Raw genomic sequence first — 18,617 nt, forward strand, 5'->3', positions numbered from 1 at the left:
GCCAAAATCTTGTGATGATTGATTTGCAATTATTATTAATGTCTGAACTGCTAAATCTTTTTTTTTTCAAGATTTAATTTACCCTTTGACCCCTAGAATATTTGTAACTGTAAATGTCTATTGTTTTGGCCAAAGTTGAGTAATGATAAATGAAAGTTTCAATAAAGGACCTGAATACTTAATCCACTACTGTCCAACAAATCATTAAAGCGGGAAAAAAATGGGTTTGCGTGCAACTAAATATGGAACCTAAACCCAAAAGGCTGAACACACACACACACACACACACACACACACACACACACACACACACACACACACACACACACACACACACACACACACACACACACACACACACACACACACACACACACACACACTCATCTCATTAATGCATTTGTTTTATATAAAGTATTGTGGGAAGAACCCCAAGCAAGGATCTGGAGTTTATAATAATCATGTAGATAAAATATGTATGATGGAATTATTAAAATCCCACTAATTTACTGGACTCTGTTAAGAAGAAATTTTCTTGGAATTGAAATAACCTCCAAAGTAAACATGATTTAAAAAGACATTTGTCTAATAGTTAATACAAACCAGAAACAATGTTGAAACAGTTACCTCTGAAACTCACAGCGAGTCCTATTACCCAGCTGTGTCACCCTTGGGTGTTGCAAAAGAGCACGCACCTCTAAGCCAGGAATAACATTTCTGAAGCAAAGCAAAACGAGTTCTGCTTATAGGGCAATCACTGTTAATGTCCGTGAAAGGTATGCATAGAGTGAAGCAGAGAAAAACAAGTGACAAATTATTTCATCAGCATACTATGAACCCAGGCAGCGCTGTCAAAAAACAGAAGTTCAAACTAGCAGGAGATCGGATGTGACAAATTCATACTGCAGGCTGTTTCTTTTCATGGTACCAAATATTTATGTAAGAAAAAGCAAATTTGTTTCTTGCCTGAGACTAATAACTCCCATATGATCGGACTAGTCTCTCAGTCACTTTGAACCCTTAATTAAATACATTAGGTCATCTGTGTAAACATGAGTTTTTAAGGGGTATTAGTAAGTGTACTGGGACTTAAATGACCTCTGTTGGCCACCAGAGGGGATTGCATTAATATGTTCCAAACATTTCTCCAATTGTAATGAAATTTACTCAAAGTAAACAAAAGACAGATTTTCTCAACAGGTGTTTCCATCGGCTGGCTTTGTGCAAGTAGTAAGAAGAGGGCGTAACGATATTACATCATGAAAAGAGCTCTAGTAACTCCTCCACCTTTTTCCTTAGAGCTGAATTGGTTTTCTTCTACATGTGGTGTTTTTAATTTACCGCCATTTGTGTTTTTCAGAATGGGGATGTGCTGGTTAAAGGAAAAGTTCTGGGAATAATAAGATTTCTGTCCAAAATGTTGAATAAAAGATCAATACCACAAATGATTTTGCATCAAGTGCTCCTATCACAAGGAAGTGATTGACTTAGTTTAGCATACAGACCGGAAACAGAGGGAAACAGTTAGCTAAAGCCAAACAAGACTTTAAAGCAGCCTTAAAGCCTATCTAGTGTTTATTGTTTGTAGACCAACTTTTTCCACCACAGTAAAGAAGCACACTCAAAATGTGCATAAACACAAGCAGACCCTCAAAGAAGAGGCAGACCTTTACTGCTTATCTGACAACATTTTAACACAAGGTCTAATACAGTTTTTTGCTGAGTTGTCATAATTCATCCACTGCTGAAGGTTGTGAGGTTGATAACTCCAGAAATACCTTGAGCTAAGATAACTTTTTGTCACGAAACAGCTCAGCATCAAGGTCCACTTTCTTGTAGGTTTGGGAGCATTTAAGTTGATCACATAGTCTTCAGCAGGCTCTGTGACCCATGTCAAGACTGAACGTGAACAAAGTATTGAATGTGTCAAATCAAACTGTGCTTTCTGTGGCAATACGTCCTAATCTGACCTTCATCAAGATATTTATCTTCCCATACACACATGCAGCTACAAATACATCTTGACACTGAATGAATGACAAATAATCTACAACCTCAGGAGAATCAATGGATTCTGTTGTTGGGGTTCATTCTTTAAATTGTAGTCTGATGAAACATATTAAAACTGTTGTTTGTATTTTGAAAAAGTCAGCATCGAGTTATTGTTTCTATCCCGAGGTGTGAAATCAATATGACCGGACACAGCCAGGGTGACCAAATATTCTGGGGGTGAAACAAATCTTGGCTCCTTGTTGTCTTGGCTTGTATGACAGCCAGCTCAATCTGAGCACTTGAACAAACAATCTGGTGGAAAGAATAATCACTGAGTATTGATCAACATCCTGATCAACCTCCAAAAGGAATATTATGAAATGTTGTCTTTACGGAGCAGCACAAATCTTTTTTGAATACCCCTTTGATTGCCACATGTATAAGATTAAATGAGGTAAATGATGAAATTATTTGTGACTCAGCACTCTACACCTCTGTGCAGTGGGAGCACTGGCAGAGGCCTGTGAGTATAAACCAGCACAAGCTCTGTGTCAGTGATACCATGAGACTAATGATTAAAACAAGCCTCCTCATCTGTTTGGCTTCCAGAATGCCAGATTTCCACCCCCTGCGCAGCACTTTTCATTCCAGCAACATTACATAAATCAATGCATTGCAGAGGAGGAGTGGAAACGAGGAGTCCCACAAGGAATAAGGGGGGAAAAATATCCCATTTGGGTAAGAGTTCACTACAGTATAGAGCAGCATATCTATTAATGGTCTTCCTTAAGTCCTTATTGCACAATCGAAACAAGTTCTTGTGAAATTTTTGATACAATTAGACCCGGTAATAACATTTGTAGAACTAGTTTCTGCTCTTTAGGGAAGTTTTTCCCCATGTATCATAAACTATTTCAATGTTCGTGGTTGTAAAGCTGTTGAAAATCACAAACAATGCTTTATGTTTCAGCTGGAGTGACTTTATGTGCAGCTGCCAACATTTACTGTGATGTAGCTTGATACTTGTTCATTTCTTTCTTTAAGCTTATTGTAAAAAGAGGAGAAAAGCTGATTTAGAGGGGATACACTGAGCTGTTAAACACTGATTCAGCATTAAAACGTGTCTCTAAAAACATGTATATCTAAAACACAACATACATCATGTGGTAACGTGTCGTTGTCACTTTAAATCTCCATGACAACGTGGCTTCCACAACTTAAATAAATGAGCATTCAACTTTCTATACATTTAAAACACAGTGTAAGTACAGCAAGAGAACTTACCGTGTTTGGTCCACTCATAGTTCACACAGCTTGTTACACGGTCTCTGCCTCGCGCTCTCTGCTCACAGATTGTGCTTCCCACTGTCACTGCACGCTCTCAGCAGCGCGAGCTCCCCTGCATGTGGTGTTGCTGCGCGCACACGCACGCTCGCACAGGCACACTCTTTTGTCTGTCTTGAACAAAAAAAAATGTGCAGCCAAGTAAATTCAGTTAATGAACATGTCTGAGTTTTACTTTTTTATTTAATTATGAGTAAAATGCTTTATTTAAAAAATATAGTGTGACCCCCCAAATAAAGAATACTAGAAATACAAAACTAAAATGTCTGTGGTATTCAGTGTTATTATAAGAATACATAACCAAACTACATTTTTTGTCTGAGTTTGCAAAGCTCAGTAATGACTCGGTAATCACCTGCTGAGGCTTTGCTATTCCAATAACACATTTGGTAAAAATATAATATAAATCAACTATAGGCCTACGCAAGATTCTCGTTAAAATTGAAATCCAATTTTATCAAATAAACTTGACTGGAAATGACTTGCTGAAGATGCATGAGAAACTAATTTGAAGCCTTTTCTCCCTTATTTTGGTTTTAACCTGTGTTTTAAATCGAAAGCATGTTTTTGTCCATTCTCATTTGCAGTTATTTTTGACTTAATTATAACACAGTGGTTCCCAACCTGCAGGCCAATCTAAGGGATTTCAACAAGGTAACCAGACTGATTAGAACATATACTTTAATCAGACCTTAAAAACCTAAACAAAAATAACCTTGATATCAAATAACTTGCTACGGAACACCCCCTATTCATGATATGCTCACAACTACAATAAATGTCACGTGCAAACTCAGACAAGGAGTGCTGAGCCTGTGTTGACTTTAAAGAATGACATGTAACACAGTTTAGAGATAAGAAAGAAAAGGTTCAAACGGGCTGGTACTATACCTGCACACTAGATGTCCTCAGCGAGTTTCCTGCCTGTGTAGCTCACCTGACTTCATTTTACATTAGCCACCTGTCTGCACAGCTGCTACTGATATAGGAGAGCTTTACAGTTGCATTAACCATGGCCGTTCCAAAGATTTCGAAATGAGTTTAGCTTGTGTTTTAAGATTATATTTGACAAGTCAAACACAAAACTGGCCTTTAATACGAAGGTCCTGCACACTAACACAGGTGTTTCCAATTATCCTGGATAATTAGAGATCGGACAGGGTTCAAAATTGATTTCATGGCCACTCATGAGTTTATGAAACATCGCTGTTCGGCTCTGGTTTGGTAAATGTGAAGTTTATCACAAAATCTACCATCTCCATTTTCTCAGTCATGACAACAGCGACACCTTCTGGTCGTCGGTGGTAACACACGTGTGACTTGTTCTTTTCCAAATGTACAATAATATAAATACAGCGTTATTTGATCTGTTTGTAAAACTAACATATTTTTTTGTAGATGAATAGGATTAAAAAAAAGGAACCAAATCAACCACTGATACTCTCCTGTTATTTTCATTGTAAACATAACCAGATTTGATATAGTTCAAAATCTGCTAAAGAGATCTGCATCAGTTTAGCGACTTTACTTTTAGATACAAAATCCACAGCTCCCCGCCCCCCCCCCCGAGCTCTTCATGTAGTTTATAAGTAACAAAGCAAACAGAAACCGATTTCCATTTTAATATTTTATTGCAATTTATTCCTTTACAGTTAAACTGAATAGTATAAAAAACTGACATTAACACACAGACAGGGACAAACAAACTCACCGATGAGAAAACCAAAGCACATTGAAATTATAAAACGGTCTTTCGTAGCTGAATTATTGTCCTCCTGCGTTAACACATGTCCGTCGAGCTGTCGTCTCTGAGAACATCAACAGTACCGTGTTTCCTTCTTCTCCCGGAGACAAACACCGAAGCAGTAAAAACAGACTGAATCTACAGCTAGTTATTCCTGTTACAGCAACACTGGACAAAACAAACCAAATTTGACTTTGGGGACACTGGGACAACAGAGTGTGTGCACCATGCTTGTGTGTGTGCACAGTTTGCTTTTTGTATCTACAACATAAGTGTTAAAACAGGAGTCCGAGTTCCTACTGGAAGCTGTCTTTCGCAGCATGCGTCGGTGCGCTCCGAGCCTAGGAGTCATCGTCACCGTTCACACTATCGCCATCATCGTCGCCTTCAATGTGCTCTCCTTCCTCTTCCTCATCATCGTCGTCCCTCTCTTGACTCTTCACCTGCAGGTCGACAGAACATTTTAGGGATGAGATTTGATGCACTTTTAACAGCATTATTGGGGCACACACCTCTGCATCGGCTTCACAATCACAGGAACCTGCTGTTTATATGTGAAATGCATCCATAGTTATGCACAAAGCAATAACAAACAATGGCACTCGCACCTCTTCTTCCTCCAGCAGGTCTCCCTCATCGTCTTCATCCTCGTCAGAGTCGTTGACCTCCTGGATATCCCTATCTCTCTTCAGGCTGTCCTCTTTCTTGCTGCTTGGGTGTGGAGGGGAAGTCACCTCGCCTGGCTCCGTTTTAACACTTTTAGCTATTGCCGGGAATTCAGACAGAGTCAGAAAAATCGTGCTACCCAATCTGGTCAAATGCTTTTGTTTGGGACTTTGCATGAGTCAGACACGCTGCCCTCCATATTAAAACATAGTGTGTTTACCCCGCATCCCCGACTTCTTGCCATGGTCCTTCTCCATGCTCTCCAGGCTGTCCAGCAGGTCGTCCACTTTGCTTTTGATCTGAGACAACTCCCGTTTGATGGTCTGCAGCTCGTCCACTTTCACTGCAGAGAAAACAGAGGGAGAACGAGCATTAGAAAACCCTCTGGGTGAGCAACTTACGGTCATATGCAGCTTCTCATTGACATGACAAACATCAAACCAGCTAAAAACGATTCGTTTGACTGGTACTATAGCGCCATTTTCCTCACAAGTACTCCTTAAACAACATCTGTGCAGCACCCTGGAGAAACTGATAAAGCTCCACATAATCTCACTTGTTCTGGACGAGGATGTCCTCTGACTGCTCTTGGACGAAGAGGAGAAGCTGCTCTTGGTCCGCCGGCTGCTTCCTCCGCTCATGCTGACCCGCGTACGCTTGGAAGGGATCACGGCCCGCGACAAGGGGGGAGGAGGAGCGGGAACACGGGACGGGTACGAGTACATTCTGCAGCAAACACAGCACAATGTGGTACCGTTTTATTCAAAGAGGTATAAACAGTAATGGATAAATGTGTCATCTGCTCTGACATGCCGGAAGTTTCTCTCAGGGTTGACAAGTCTATCAAACACAGCACATTGTTTCAGACAAATGGACTGGAGTTCTTTGCGGTGGAAATAAACCAGTATATTCAACAAGGTATTGACTAATGATAGACGTGTAACTAACATTCTGAAAGTAAAAACGTTACTTTCATTGATAAAAAAACACTATTTTTACACATTTGCAGCATTTTAAAGACACCAGTCGAGTGAGAGGAAGAGGATCAGATGAAATAGAAAATATTAACCTACGAGTCAGACAAAGGTCATTTTTAATTCCAGGGATCTGTTTGACTCACCTGTCGTAATAATCTCTCTGAAAGTCGTAGTCGAGTTCAAAGGAGGAACTACTGTAGAGACAGAAAAACAAGAAGAGCTTAAGAAACATGCAGGAGGTGAAGTGGTCTCAAGTCAGCTGAGCTTTTAGATGTATATTTCTTTGTTTTAGCTATTCGCTCGAGCGGGATTTTTCTTTAAAAACCCATGTATAAACTGTAGTATCATAGTGACACCTGTACATGTCCCCAGCTGAGCGCTTGGTAGTTTTTGACCTGTGTGGTTTGGGTTCTCCAGCCAGGTTGATGTCTGAGGAAAAAGAAAAAGAAAAGTTCAATTAGAAAGAGATGCAGAAACCAGGTCCAGCCTCTGCAACACAGTTCACAAAATCAGAAAATTAAAATACTGATGAAAGAGAATTTACTGAAAGTGATGTAAAACTGTAGAAGACAGATTGTAATGTATTTTTGGATTATTCACTGACAAGAGATGAAAATGTACTATGTATTTGAGGTTTCTTCTGATTTAAAGCAGACTTTTGTCGAACAAATGAGTCTTTGACCTCACAGGAGATCAGAACATATATATAAAAGAGTCACATAAGTAACTTGTTTATATTATTTTGTGAGGTGCATTTATCTCCTCAGGCTTTAACAATCAGTAAAATTACCACTAACCACTACCTAACACATGCAACCTGTGAGGAAAGACTTTAAATACTAGTGCTTCGCTTCACGTGGTGACAAGCTTCAAGTGCTGGGAACCACCTTCCTTCTGGAAACCGCTTTACCTTAGAATATGTCTATTGAATGACCCATGCAATACGTTAAAGAACTAAATCCTCAAATGTGATTTAGCACTTGATGCATGTCAACCCTTTTCTTGCTCCCCGTTTTCTACTCTTAACCTCAAATATTATTCAACCAAAGAAAAAATAAATCTCGAAACGACTGGATCCTTACCGAGAACTTGGCCGACGATCATCCTCCCGTCCTCCCCGTCGACAGCAGAGCGGGCCGTCCTCTCATTGAGAAACTGGACGAAGGCGTAGCCCTTGTGCACGGAGCAGCCAACGATCTTGCCGTATTTGGCGAAGATGGACTCCACGTCGGCCTTGGTGACCAGCAGGGTGTTGAGGTTCCCGATAAAGACGCGGGAGTTCAGGGAGCGCTGGTCGGTCTTGTTGGTGACGTTGCTGGCCATCAGGCTGGCGGTGGTGGGTGAACGACTAAACAGGAAGACACACAGAAAGACAAGTCACACGATTAGTTGCAGAATAATTCATTCATCCCTGATATTCTACAGCTGTCCCTGGTCAAATACTGGTGAGTCCCCCCAGCTGTGAATCAAGAACAACAGTAATTAAAACTAGTGCGAACAACAAAGGATAAAACCTCAGGTGGACATGAGGCCATTTACCCTTTCAACAGGAGTATCCAAAACCTGGCCTAAATTTGGTCTGAAATTATCCTTGTACAAAGTGTAGCAGCATATTTTTCCTTTTTTATCCAAGAATACAATTCCCAGTTTCTCAGTCCAAACATAGAAAACAACAACCAAATTAAGCATAATAAGCAGAAATTTAGAGTCAACGCATGCTACTGGACTTAATATTTAAGGTATTTTTAAGTGAGATTTTTGGGGAAATGATACCATATCTTTTATGGTATCATTTTTAAAGCATACGTGTTATTGTTAAGGGGAGAATCCTTTTTAAATTACTAACATACCTCTGTGATTGAAGGTTGTTGAAACTATATTTCTTCATGTGCGACGCGTCTACTTCTCCTAAGCTTTGAAGTAGACCTACTGTTTTGAGTTGGATCAGTTTGGGGTTTAGGGTCGGTGCTAATTGTTTGTTATAAGTCTGTTGGTGCTTCAATCCAGTATTGAATAAGGGGTGGCTCATGTGTTTATTTCTGTTTATTAGTCAGTTGAAAATGCTGGTGAAGAAGGCATAAAAATACCTTTAATTTCACTCAGCAGAAAAATGTTACTGTAATTCCCCATTAAGGCCAGCAGAGGGCAGCATTTAAGCTCCAATAAATATAATCTGATGTCACGCTCCATTAAAAAAAGGAGGGGGGGGGGGGGGGACACTGTATTACTCTTCTGCAGAACAAAAAGCTCACAGATTCGCAAAGTACCATTAATACACTCATTTATATTTAATGGGGTTGTCTCTGTAGCTCACTCATTTTCTAATAAACCGGGTGTGTTATTATTCTAGTAGACGCAAGGAAGGATGAGAGAACCCCCTCGAAGCCCAGAAGCCCCAGATGTGTCAATTTTGAGATGGAAAGTGAGCCCCGATACAGCAAACATAAAAACACTAGTGTGATCAACAGTAATCCCCCCCGGGCTGACAGGGGGTTGAACATTCAGCACTCACTCCATAGCGTCTGTGTGCAGGGCTGTCGTCTGATGTTAGACACTGAGGGCTGGGATCAGTTGGGGCTGGTGTCTCGACCTTCGCCCCTCGCGATAAATACTGAGGTGACAGAAAACACACTCAGTCAAGCTGAGCAGGGTTATGATGTACCAAGTCTTACCTGGTTGGAGTGTGTACATGAGATGAGGCAAACAGAGAAACACCTCAAACAAAAACAAAACAAATAGAGGTATGCGTCTCCAAGAAAATCCCATTACCACAAGCTACTCTGGGTCTGAATCCAAACCATAATGCATGTGAACGTGCAGTATCTATCGGTATTAAGCACAAACTCTGGGAAAATATTGTATTTGTCCAAGAGTAAGGGAAATCTAGACCTACTAAAACTAACAACACCTTTACAATCATCAGAAACTTGATAGAAAAGTTGACAGGTAGGCCCAACATATCCTACTGATTCTGCAGAAACTTGGCTGTAGAGTTGAGTTTGTATTTTATAAATGATGTAGGTGAAGCCCATTAAGAATTAGATGTATCAAATTATATTAAAAGTCACATTTTAGGATGTTATCAAAAGGCATTTCCATGTTTAAAACATATAATTGACGTGTCAAATGTTAGTTATCTTAGGGGGCTTAAGCAAACTAACTAAAATATACGTAGTCCTACCAATTCAGAGATCCTTTTTTATCTTATACTCATTAAACATAAAGTAATATAATTTTAATTACATTAAACCAGTGAAGAATTAGACTTTCAATCAACCAATCAAAACTAGATGAATGATGAAAACAAAAGCACACATGTAGTCATTATTAACCCAATAAAAGAAGAGCTAAGCTGCAACCATGAAATAGAAAATGGCCTATTTTTAAGAAGTTTAGGGGAAATAAAGACTTAGGACACAGTAATGTGGTAATGATGAATAACTTCTGCTATAAGACCATGCATGTGTTTTTAATTTTGTAGTATTTCCCCTTAATGTGAACATCTTCAGTCTATGGGAGCTCATGGGTGTATCTGTGGCCTAGGGGTGAATGTGAAGGCGTGCTTTCATTTGATACACAGACAGCCATAATACTCATTCAGATCAACAAACGTTTAATTAATAAGATGTGTATATTTTTCGTAACGATATTCAACAAAACTGAGGCCACCGGAAGTCCACTTCCAAAAGCAGAAAAAGAAAAATCACTCGTGTGTCAAAAGAAGGCAGAAAAAAAAGAAAAACACTGGAAAAATCTACTCTTGATCCAGAGAAGCAGAAAACATCCCGCAAACAGCGCCACCAAAAGGCCTCTGTGAAAAAAAACACAAGGCCAGCTAGCCCACCACAACTCGAAAAGCATACAAAAATACAGATAACAGACCAGTTCCTCTGCTTGCAAAAAACAAAACCTGCAAAAGTGAGACGAAATCTATAGTAAAACAGGGAGAAGCTGCGACTATAAAAACCAACAGGAGCCTCTTAGCTTGTAGAGCTAGCTTAGCTTAGACAAAACAGTCCCGTCAAGGAAAGTCTTCACAATAAACGCAGGAAAACCAAAGCTACACAATCTTGCGAAAAATGGAAGAAACAGCAGCTAAGATGCATCCAAAAGAGTCGTGTTTCTTAAAAACCACAACCAGCGTGTGTGTGTTTTCTTTCAGGGGGGAAAGAGTGAATTAGCATAGCCGGCTACTTCGCTAGCTAGCCCCCAAATAACGCTGGTAAAATAGAAAAAGCATCGTTGCAAAAAATCCAAAAAGAAAAGAAAAAGGAAGGAAAAATAAAACAAAAATGTCTGGGAACAAAATACTCACCACGACCTTTAGGGTAAAATGTCTTGCTTTCAGTAAAATGTGAGACTACAGGCCGTCCTTGCATGAAGCTCTGAGCAGCTTTCTTTTTACCACCGAGCTATGATGGCGGTGGCGCAGTACTTGAAAAGGATGCTTGTTTTAGATCATAGAATAACCTGGGAAGGCGGGGTCTGGGATTTAGTGACCATTGAAAGAGCACTAACCACTCCGGTGTAACCTGGTGCTTAAAACATACTCACCTGGTGTCTTTGATAATCAGTCTGTCCGGCCGACAAATGTGTTTGACTTGATTTTGTCTTTAAATAACATTTTAACTTTGTCAGTTTTTTAACTTAGGATCAAATATGGGATTTATAACTGTAAATGATGGTAAATATATTGTTTTGGAGATGTATGGCAAAACACAAAACCCATTTTTTCAGTTATTGTTTAGTTGATTGACAGAAAAAAAACTAGTTATTTTGAAAAGTCACTTTTCAAGCATAGATTCCCTATTTCATGTGCTATATCGTGACAATCTGCCAACAACTTCTGTCTCACTCAAAAGATATCTGAGTGTTTTTTAGGTTTTGGACTGATGATAAGACCATATTCAATTTAAAACGTAATTGTCAGCTCTAAATCCTTTATTGGCATTTTCCACAAATCGTTTAGTTTTATTCAGTACCTGAATTGTTCATTTCAGTCCTAAAGTCGTGGTTTGTTATGTGTACCATGATGCATGTTCAATGTGTGTAAAAAACAACCTCTGTGAATGACATGAATCCACAAACCAATACAATTCAAATGTATTTTAATCTTTGATTAAAAAGCATTTTACAGTCACAGTACATTTTACACGTAAATATTCAAACCCAATAATGACACTGCTGGATTGGCTTGGGTTTCTCTGAATGTGTGTTAGCTGTTTGTCACTTGAAGTCTACTTCAGAAAAGGGTTTAATGTCTGCAAATATATGTCTATAAAAACGAACTGAGGTGCTAGATAGGCTGGATTATGTGGATACATTACATAAATTAAAAACTTTAATTACAACACTTTTTCTAGAGCACTATGCAGAAAATGTATAAAATAATTTATCACTTAAACCATAACAAGTGTTTGCAAATTCCACATGACTGTCAGTCGCGTTTCATCTGGAGTTTGATCATAAGTTACATCTCATGAACAAACAGTGCAAAATCAAAAAAGTTCAGTTAAAACGTTTTATACAAAGCTTGACACTCAATTTATTAAACTGGACACAACTTCCTCCTCTCAGACTCTCAGCATGACGGTCAGCGTGAGGACGCTCAGCAGGAGCAGCACGGCTGGAGGGAAAAAGAAAAGATGTTCATCACAAAGTGCTTCATCTTTAAGCTCTTCCTCCTCTGCTTTTAATTGTTAATGGTGCATCAGTTATTGTCTTTGGTTTACAGACATCCAGTTTCATTTGCAGAGGTTTTAAAGAAATATGGATCTTAGATATTGCCTTCACTATCTTTTGGGCCAAGAATCTCCCCAGTATTCACAATAATCCTCGTAAGATGTCACGAAAAAAGTCATGGTATAGTAAAAAACTCACAATACAACATGTTTTAAAAATACCACAAAAAAGTCACAACAGTACAAAATAAAAAATGTATAATAAAGTCTATCTTAAATATCATCAATAAATACTTATAGCAGGAAATACAAATAGATTAAAAGGTATCAAACTGTTTGTCTTTCAAAAAGTCATTATTGTATGTCATAAACAAAAAGTTAATAAATTATAAAAACTGTCGTGGTGTCACATGTCCTAAAATGTGCTAAAGAATCTATATTATATTAGGTCATAAAAAACAGTTAGTTATAAAAAATCCTAATAATAATATTTCCTTTAAAAGGTCATGGTCATTAAAAATGTCATATTATAGCATGCTTTAAGAGGACAATCTAAACGGGCAGTGAGTTTCTTTTCTTACCATGAGGCTGGAGAGCTCCACTGTTGTTGGGCATGGTGGTGTTGCTCATGGGTGCTGTAGTATTACTGATGGGTGGTGCTGTGGTGGTTGGGACGGTGCTGTCGGGTTTGGCGAGGTTCAGTGCTCCGCTGTTCAGGGACACATTGAAGGCACCGAGAGAACCTGAACAATCACAACAGGAGGACAGATCAGTGGGAGGTTAGACATGTATTGACAGCCCTTTAGGATACAATACAATGCACTCAATACACAATCTTTTTAATCGGTTTCAAAGTGGAAGCAGTTCTATCTCTGGAGATAAGGGTGACATGTTTTATTTTATTTATGCCAAAAGGATGAAAACAGTAAATGATTTGGCATTTATAATTAAAATAAGGCTATCACATGGTTATGAAGTGTGTGTAACTGTGTGTGCACTTACTTCCGTTGAAGCTTCCGCTCCCGAGGAGGACGGAGAAGGTGGTGGATTGGCTGTTCCTGGTTTTGGTGGTGTTCACATCCGGGACAGTGAACTCACACTTGATCATATTTCCATTCACCATGCCACGGATTTCTTCCACTGTCTAGAAAAAGATAATGTTTGGTAATGAAATGACTGTTCCCATGGCTGTGTGCTGAAGCTAAGGATCACAACTGAGCAACTCAAAGCTTTCTGTGGAACCATGATGTAAATTAAATGCGTGACAGTTGAATCAATGGACAATTATCTGACTATCTCAGCAACAAGTGCATTCATTAAATCACATTTATTTTCTCAATATTAAGATTAGATTGTAATCAGTGGAATAAAAATATGAAAAAGTTTGAAAGCTCACCCTCTCCGTTGGAGTGAGCACGTTGTCGGTGTTGTTCCTCTCCATTGTCCGGAAAAAGAACGTCCCATTGTCCGAGCTGTTATGAGCGCAGATGAAAAGCATGCTGGTACCCTGAGGAAAGAAATATTGGTTAAATGTAAAAACAGGTTCTTTGAAGTGAAGGCAATGACACGTTTCTATAGTCATACAGTGTCTTTGTCTTTGGGGTTTAGTTTCCAGCTCATATTGTTTTGTTTTGTCTCGGTGTTCACCTGAGATGACCGCTGTTTGGTGGTGCGTTGTGTTTCTTTTGTGTGTGTGTGTGTGTGTGTGTGTGTGTGTGTGTGTGTGTGTGTGTGTTTCCCTGTTTGCATCATGTCTTTGTGGGTTCCTGTCTAGGTCTAACACAGTTCTGGAAAGTCACTGCCAAATAAGCCTCAAGATATTCATGTAGGATACTCTGATTTGTTGATGTGTAGAACAGAATAGAATCATGAACAGGAGAAAAAAGACCCCTCGCTAAATTTTAAGAACAACGTTGACAGAGAGTTTGATTCATTGTTGGTAAAAAAAACAACAACCTGGTAGACGGGAGGAAAATCGAGGAAAAAACACAGAAGATTATATTTGTAAGGTTATTACAAATAAAACTTGATGTTCTCTGAGATTTGAGAGGTCGCTTTACAACAAAACGTATGAAAAACACAAGAAAAATACTTAAATGAATTGTAAAATTAAACTTGTAAATGAAATGACGAGTACATTTCTTTGTTGTTTTAATAAATAAGTCTATTAAGCATCAAGAGTGTAAAGATCATATTTAGAAAGGAGAGAAAAAGCAGCAGCAGCAGCAGCAGCATACAAACACACACAAGGAGGTCGTTATAAAGTGTAATATTAAACGTGCAAACTAATCTATAATAATAGGATGCTAATGCTATATACCTTTAGCTTTGAAAGTAGTTGCACAGTTAATGATAGCTGGACGTTTTTGAGTTCTTTCCTCCTACATCCTTCATTGTAATATCAGGTAATAAAATGGAAAATGGTTTATTGCTTCCCTACGGAAACAAAGCAGCCATATAGTCTTCCTCAAACAATGTAAGCAAATATCATTTCAACAAATGTCTTATTTCAGGGGCTGGATCCTCTCAAGTCTTTAAACACAAGAAACATGAAATAGATTTAAAGAGAGACACTGAATCCTCTTTAGCACAAAGCATGCCGAACACACAATGATGTATTCTCTACGCTCGTCAGTATTTTACAATGGAAACAATGTCAGTTTTTATCAACTAAGTAAATATTTGATCAGTGAATCATTTGATCATTTGTATTCATGTTGTCATGAGTTCCTGGTGAATTGTAAAAAGCTAGTCAGTGCCTTCGCTGGGAGCTTCGACATCACAATAGAGCGTTATATAATGAGATATTCTGAGTGATGTCGTTGTTAATAACTCGTCTCAGACTACAGATTCGTTTCTAAAAAAAAGGGGATGACAACAGATGCTGATTATGGTTTTCACTTTTTTGGTTCCTTTGTTCTCTTTTTAAATTCAGTAGGTGAATCCATTATGTTTACAAATAGTGTGTGTTTAACTGTAATGACTTAAGCCTTAAACTGTAGTATGTGGTCATTCTTGGACTAAAGTCTGTGTTTGCTAAATGAAAGGGAGAGGACACGTTATTTAAATGTCTTGGTTTCTTCATTTCTCATTGTTCTGTTGTCTTACAAAATACACGTAACCGTGTTGATGTCCTTGCTGCTTAAAATGGACATAAGACACAATTTATGAGTCCAATTTAGCAACAAGACGCTTGAAATAGGCCACACTGCATTATCGTGTGTGTCTTACCTCTGAGGCGTTGACAGTGAGCCCCAGGGCGATGTATCCTGCGGACTCTCCGCTCAGCTCGATGGATAGTTCAGTCCCGTTGGAGGGCACTGGGGTGGAGGAGACCACGGAGGCGAACAGACAGGAGGTGTTTCCAGCGGGGTTGCAGTTTTTTGGTGTCTCCACACACAGTTTAGACATTCCACAGCCATCTCGAGTGATGTTCACCTGTCAGAGACACAGAAACATAAATAAGGGCCTGCAGTAAATCATCTGCAGCTACTCCTCCAGCCAGCATTGATCATTTTTTCTGGTTACATTGCATTTTAATTAGCTGTCGTTTTGTGTCGAAAGGGATTTACTGTTTGTGATATCAACCATGAGGATACAAACTCAGAACAGCAGAAATACTGCAACTACCTTACCTTTAAATGAGTTTTGTGCTAGTGCGTTAGCGTGAAATCAGCCACATGTTCTTTAACATTTCTGTCAACATTTTAATGAAAGGTTTTCATTTTATTTGAATGGCCAAGGTAGCTAACACATTTATGCTTTGCTGAGATAACGCAGTAGTTAAACGTCACCATATTTGACACAGAGGCGAGTACTCAGCATGTTGCATCATGTCCTATTTTGAATTACAGAAGCTTTTTAAAATATGAGATGTCTAGAAACTATTGAGCTGCATTATGGGAAGTGTAGGCTCCACAATACGTAAGACTAAAATTCTGAATGTTTTGACTTCTTTTTCTTAAATGTAGAATTGTTCTTGAATTGTTTTTTGAAATACTCTACATATGAATTTAAGTTTGGAAGTCAGGCTGCTTCACCAGCTTCTCAATAAAAGAGTAAAGAGAACTCCAGACCGAAATTGTAACGCAATATCAACTAACAAAATACAAAGAGAATTGGTCCTTGTACAAATATTTGTTGGTCACCTATTCGAAGAACAAAGGTCAAGCAGGTAATTCGGTTATTTACTCTCAGAGGATTGACGTGAATGTAATCCCACCTGTGTGTCATTGGAAAAAGACAAGTGACCCATTCCCTGGACATCTGGTGTCATAAAGAGCACCAACGCAGCGGCCAACACGATCCATCCTCTTTCCATTTCTATCAGGACGACAATAATGGAGAGTTAATGTTGAACATGTCTGAGAGCCTTTCGGCCATTTGCAGAACGTCTTTATTACTCTGAGATATTTCAAGCTTTTTCATAGCACATTAATACCGGAGTAGTTAACATTTTTATGACAATTTATTTAAGCACAACTATTTCTAATTATGGACATTTTGAGAAAACCCATTTTGTTCAGTAAAAACAAATGTTGGATTTTACAAATGCAGAAATTGTAGGAATGGATTAGTCATTACTCAACAAGTTATTATATAAGTCGTATTTTTTAAAAAATGACACAGAACCCCGTCATAAATGACAATCAGATCAATTTTTCCTCAGCTAAATTGTATAATATTCATAAATATTGCCTTTATGCTTTACACTACTATAGCAAATCTTAAGTCCATCTTGCCTTCTTTTTCATGCTTTTAACACAAAGTTAGCAAACTTAAAAAGCTCAAGACATAATCATAAGTATTGTTAGTCTATTCCGGGAAAAGTAAGAAGCGTCATATAGGACTAAAGTCTTTCAAGTTACACAGCAAATCATATTAAGAGAAGTAGCAAGTATAAATAAGAATGAATAATAACCAATCATTAAAAGTAATCACTCAGTAATCGGGTTTTCCTGCGAGACTTACCTGAGGTGAGAGTGAGAGTCAGAGAGGTTCTTCAGCTGTTTCTGCTCCTCTGTGTGTGAGAGCTCGCGTGGGAATGATCTAAATCTGCAGTCGTCAGCGATGATGGCTATGTGGGTGATGCAGGAGCAGGGAGGAGGAGGAGGAGGAGGAGGAGGAGGAGGAGGAGGAGAAGGAGGAGGAGGGAGGGGTGGGAGGAAGGGAGTTTCTGCAACATCCTGGAAAAGGCGTGTCCTGCACCTGACTGACTGCATTTCTGGATGTTAAACCAGAAAGCAAACATGCCTCGTCATGGAGGAAATTTTTCGGTTATCTGAGAAGGATATTATCCCACTGAACACGTCTGATATTTAACGTAGTTTAAAGTTTAGTTTATTGATGAGCAGATACATGTCTTTTAAAAATGTAATACAAGATGTTTTGGTGTAATTCTTACTCCCACATAATCTCACAGAACATGTATTAGTATTACATTAATCAAGAGTAAAGAGAATATATTCCAAAACCATTTAATTAAGGTTCAAGAAATATATACAAATATAAGTATTGCAATTTAAAAACAGTTTTCATTAACATTGACTTGATTATTTGTAAAAAAAAGGTGATTTTGGGTGATTTATTTTTTAAGATATCTTAAGGTGTTTGTATAGAAGTAATTGAAAGTGCTTTACAAAGTTAAACGCATAAAAAAAAGGAGATTTAATTAAATAAATAAATGTATAAAGACATATCAAAATATAACTATAGTACACTTACAGTCCGGTTATAAATCGTCACAAATTCAATGAAATGAAAGGCTGCAGGAGACTATAGGATTTATGATTCGCAGTAATTAACAGAATCTGACCTCAAACTCAGGCTAAACTTGTTTTTTAAGGAGTATTTTATCCAAGGGAAACTGTGTGATACACATTCATGTCATTATTCTTACTCATACTGACATGTGATCCGTCTGACGCCAGGACGCCGTCAGTGTGAGGCGTTATCTAACACTTCCGTCAGATTACTGTTATGTTTTTCTCCAGTCAGGGAAACTTTGGTTTGTTTCCAGGATTTGTTGGGTACAAATTTAAACCCAGTGCATTACGTAGTTTATCTCCTACAAGTAAACACAGCATACCTTCACACACTTTGACGCACTTCAATTGAGTGTGACAGGGTCAAAATAAATTAAAGTCATGTTGCTTTATATTAATCCAGATGCTGTTGGATCAAGTTAACGGTACGGTAACTAACTATACCTAT

At 38.5% G+C, this 18,617-nt stretch overlaps 3 protein-coding genes across 6 annotated transcripts in view; all 3 read right to left on the reverse strand.

Annotated features, from left to right (window-relative positions):
- The window catches only part of LOC134866476 (zinc finger protein GLIS1), a 41,073-nt gene extending 37,685 nt beyond the window's left edge, over positions 1 to 3,388 (reverse strand). Inside the window, exon 1 of one of the 2 annotated variants that reach the window (XM_063886680.1) lies at positions 3,277 to 3,388. The gene's annotated coding sequence lies outside the window, so the exon portion shown is untranslated. The remainder of the gene's footprint in view (positions 1 to 3,276) is intronic. The other variant, XM_063886681.1, reaches the window with a different exon arrangement.
- Positions 3,389 to 4,948: 1,560 nt separating this feature from the next.
- Positions 4,949 to 11,196, reverse strand: LOC134866486 (heterogeneous nuclear ribonucleoprotein C). Of its 3 annotated transcripts, none has more exons than XM_063886693.1 (9): positions 11,039 to 11,196; positions 9,236 to 9,334; positions 7,806 to 8,071; positions 7,119 to 7,152; positions 6,867 to 6,917; positions 6,303 to 6,472; positions 5,967 to 6,089; positions 5,689 to 5,843; positions 4,949 to 5,523 (listed from the first exon to the last, which is right to left on the reverse strand). In XM_063886693.1, exons 2-9 carry the CDS (start codon positions 9,238 to 9,240, stop codon positions 5,422 to 5,424), a joined length of 906 nt encoding a protein of 301 aa, XP_063742763.1. In that variant the 5' UTR covers positions 9,241 to 9,334; positions 11,039 to 11,196; the 3' UTR covers positions 4,949 to 5,421. The 3 variants fall into 3 exon arrangements, with proteins under 3 accessions (XP_063742763.1, XP_063742761.1, XP_063742762.1); XM_063886691.1 differs by having other exon boundaries at positions 7,080 to 7,152; XM_063886692.1 differs by lacking the exon at positions 9,236 to 9,334 and having other exon boundaries at positions 7,080 to 7,152; positions 11,039 to 11,157.
- Positions 11,197 to 11,814: 618 nt separating this feature from the next.
- On the reverse strand, positions 11,815 to 17,526 carry LOC134866601 (putative ferric-chelate reductase 1). Its single transcript, XM_063886833.1, has 7 exons — positions 17,376 to 17,526; positions 16,627 to 16,727; positions 15,636 to 15,842; positions 13,801 to 13,911; positions 13,407 to 13,548; positions 12,986 to 13,147; positions 11,815 to 12,349 (listed from the first exon to the last, which is right to left on the reverse strand). The coding sequence occupies exons 2-7, from the start codon at positions 16,723 to 16,725 to the stop codon at positions 12,297 to 12,299; spliced, it is 774 nt and encodes a 257-aa protein (XP_063742903.1). The 5' UTR covers positions 16,726 to 16,727; positions 17,376 to 17,526; the 3' UTR covers positions 11,815 to 12,296.
- Between the last annotated feature and the right edge of the window lie 1,091 nt (positions 17,527 to 18,617).

Source organism: Eleginops maclovinus, chromosome 6, assembly GCF_036324505.1.
Source record: "Eleginops maclovinus isolate JMC-PN-2008 ecotype Puerto Natales chromosome 6, JC_Emac_rtc_rv5, whole genome shotgun sequence".
NCBI lineage: Eukaryota > Metazoa > Chordata > Actinopteri > Perciformes > Eleginopidae > Eleginops > Eleginops maclovinus.

What these genes read in the sequence shown, in the direction of transcription:
- LOC134866486 (XM_063886691.1), bottom strand. An exon ending in GATCGTCGGCCAAGTTCTCG is followed by an intron (nt 7,153 to 7,805) that starts GTAAGGATCCAG and finishes CTTTTTCCTCAG; the next exon opens with ACATCAACCTGGCTGGAGAA. An exon ending in CAGAGAGATTATTACGACAG is followed by an intron (nt 6,473 to 6,866) that starts GTGAGTCAAACA and finishes TGTTTGCTGCAG; the next exon opens with AATGTACTCGTACCCGTCCC.
- LOC134866601 (XM_063886833.1), bottom strand. Translation starts at nt 16,725, where the DNA reads ATGGAAAGAGGATGGATCGTGTTGGCCGCTGCGTTGGTGCTCTTTATG. An exon ending in TGCTCACTCCAACGGAGAGG is followed by an intron (nt 13,549 to 13,800) that starts GTGAGCTTTCAA and finishes ATCTTTTTCTAG; the next exon opens with ACAGTGGAAGAAATCCGTGG. An exon ending in TGGAGCTCTCCAGCCTCATG is followed by an intron (nt 12,350 to 12,985) that starts GTAAGAAAAGAA and finishes TTTTCCCTCCAG; the next exon opens with CCGTGCTGCTCCTGCTGAGC.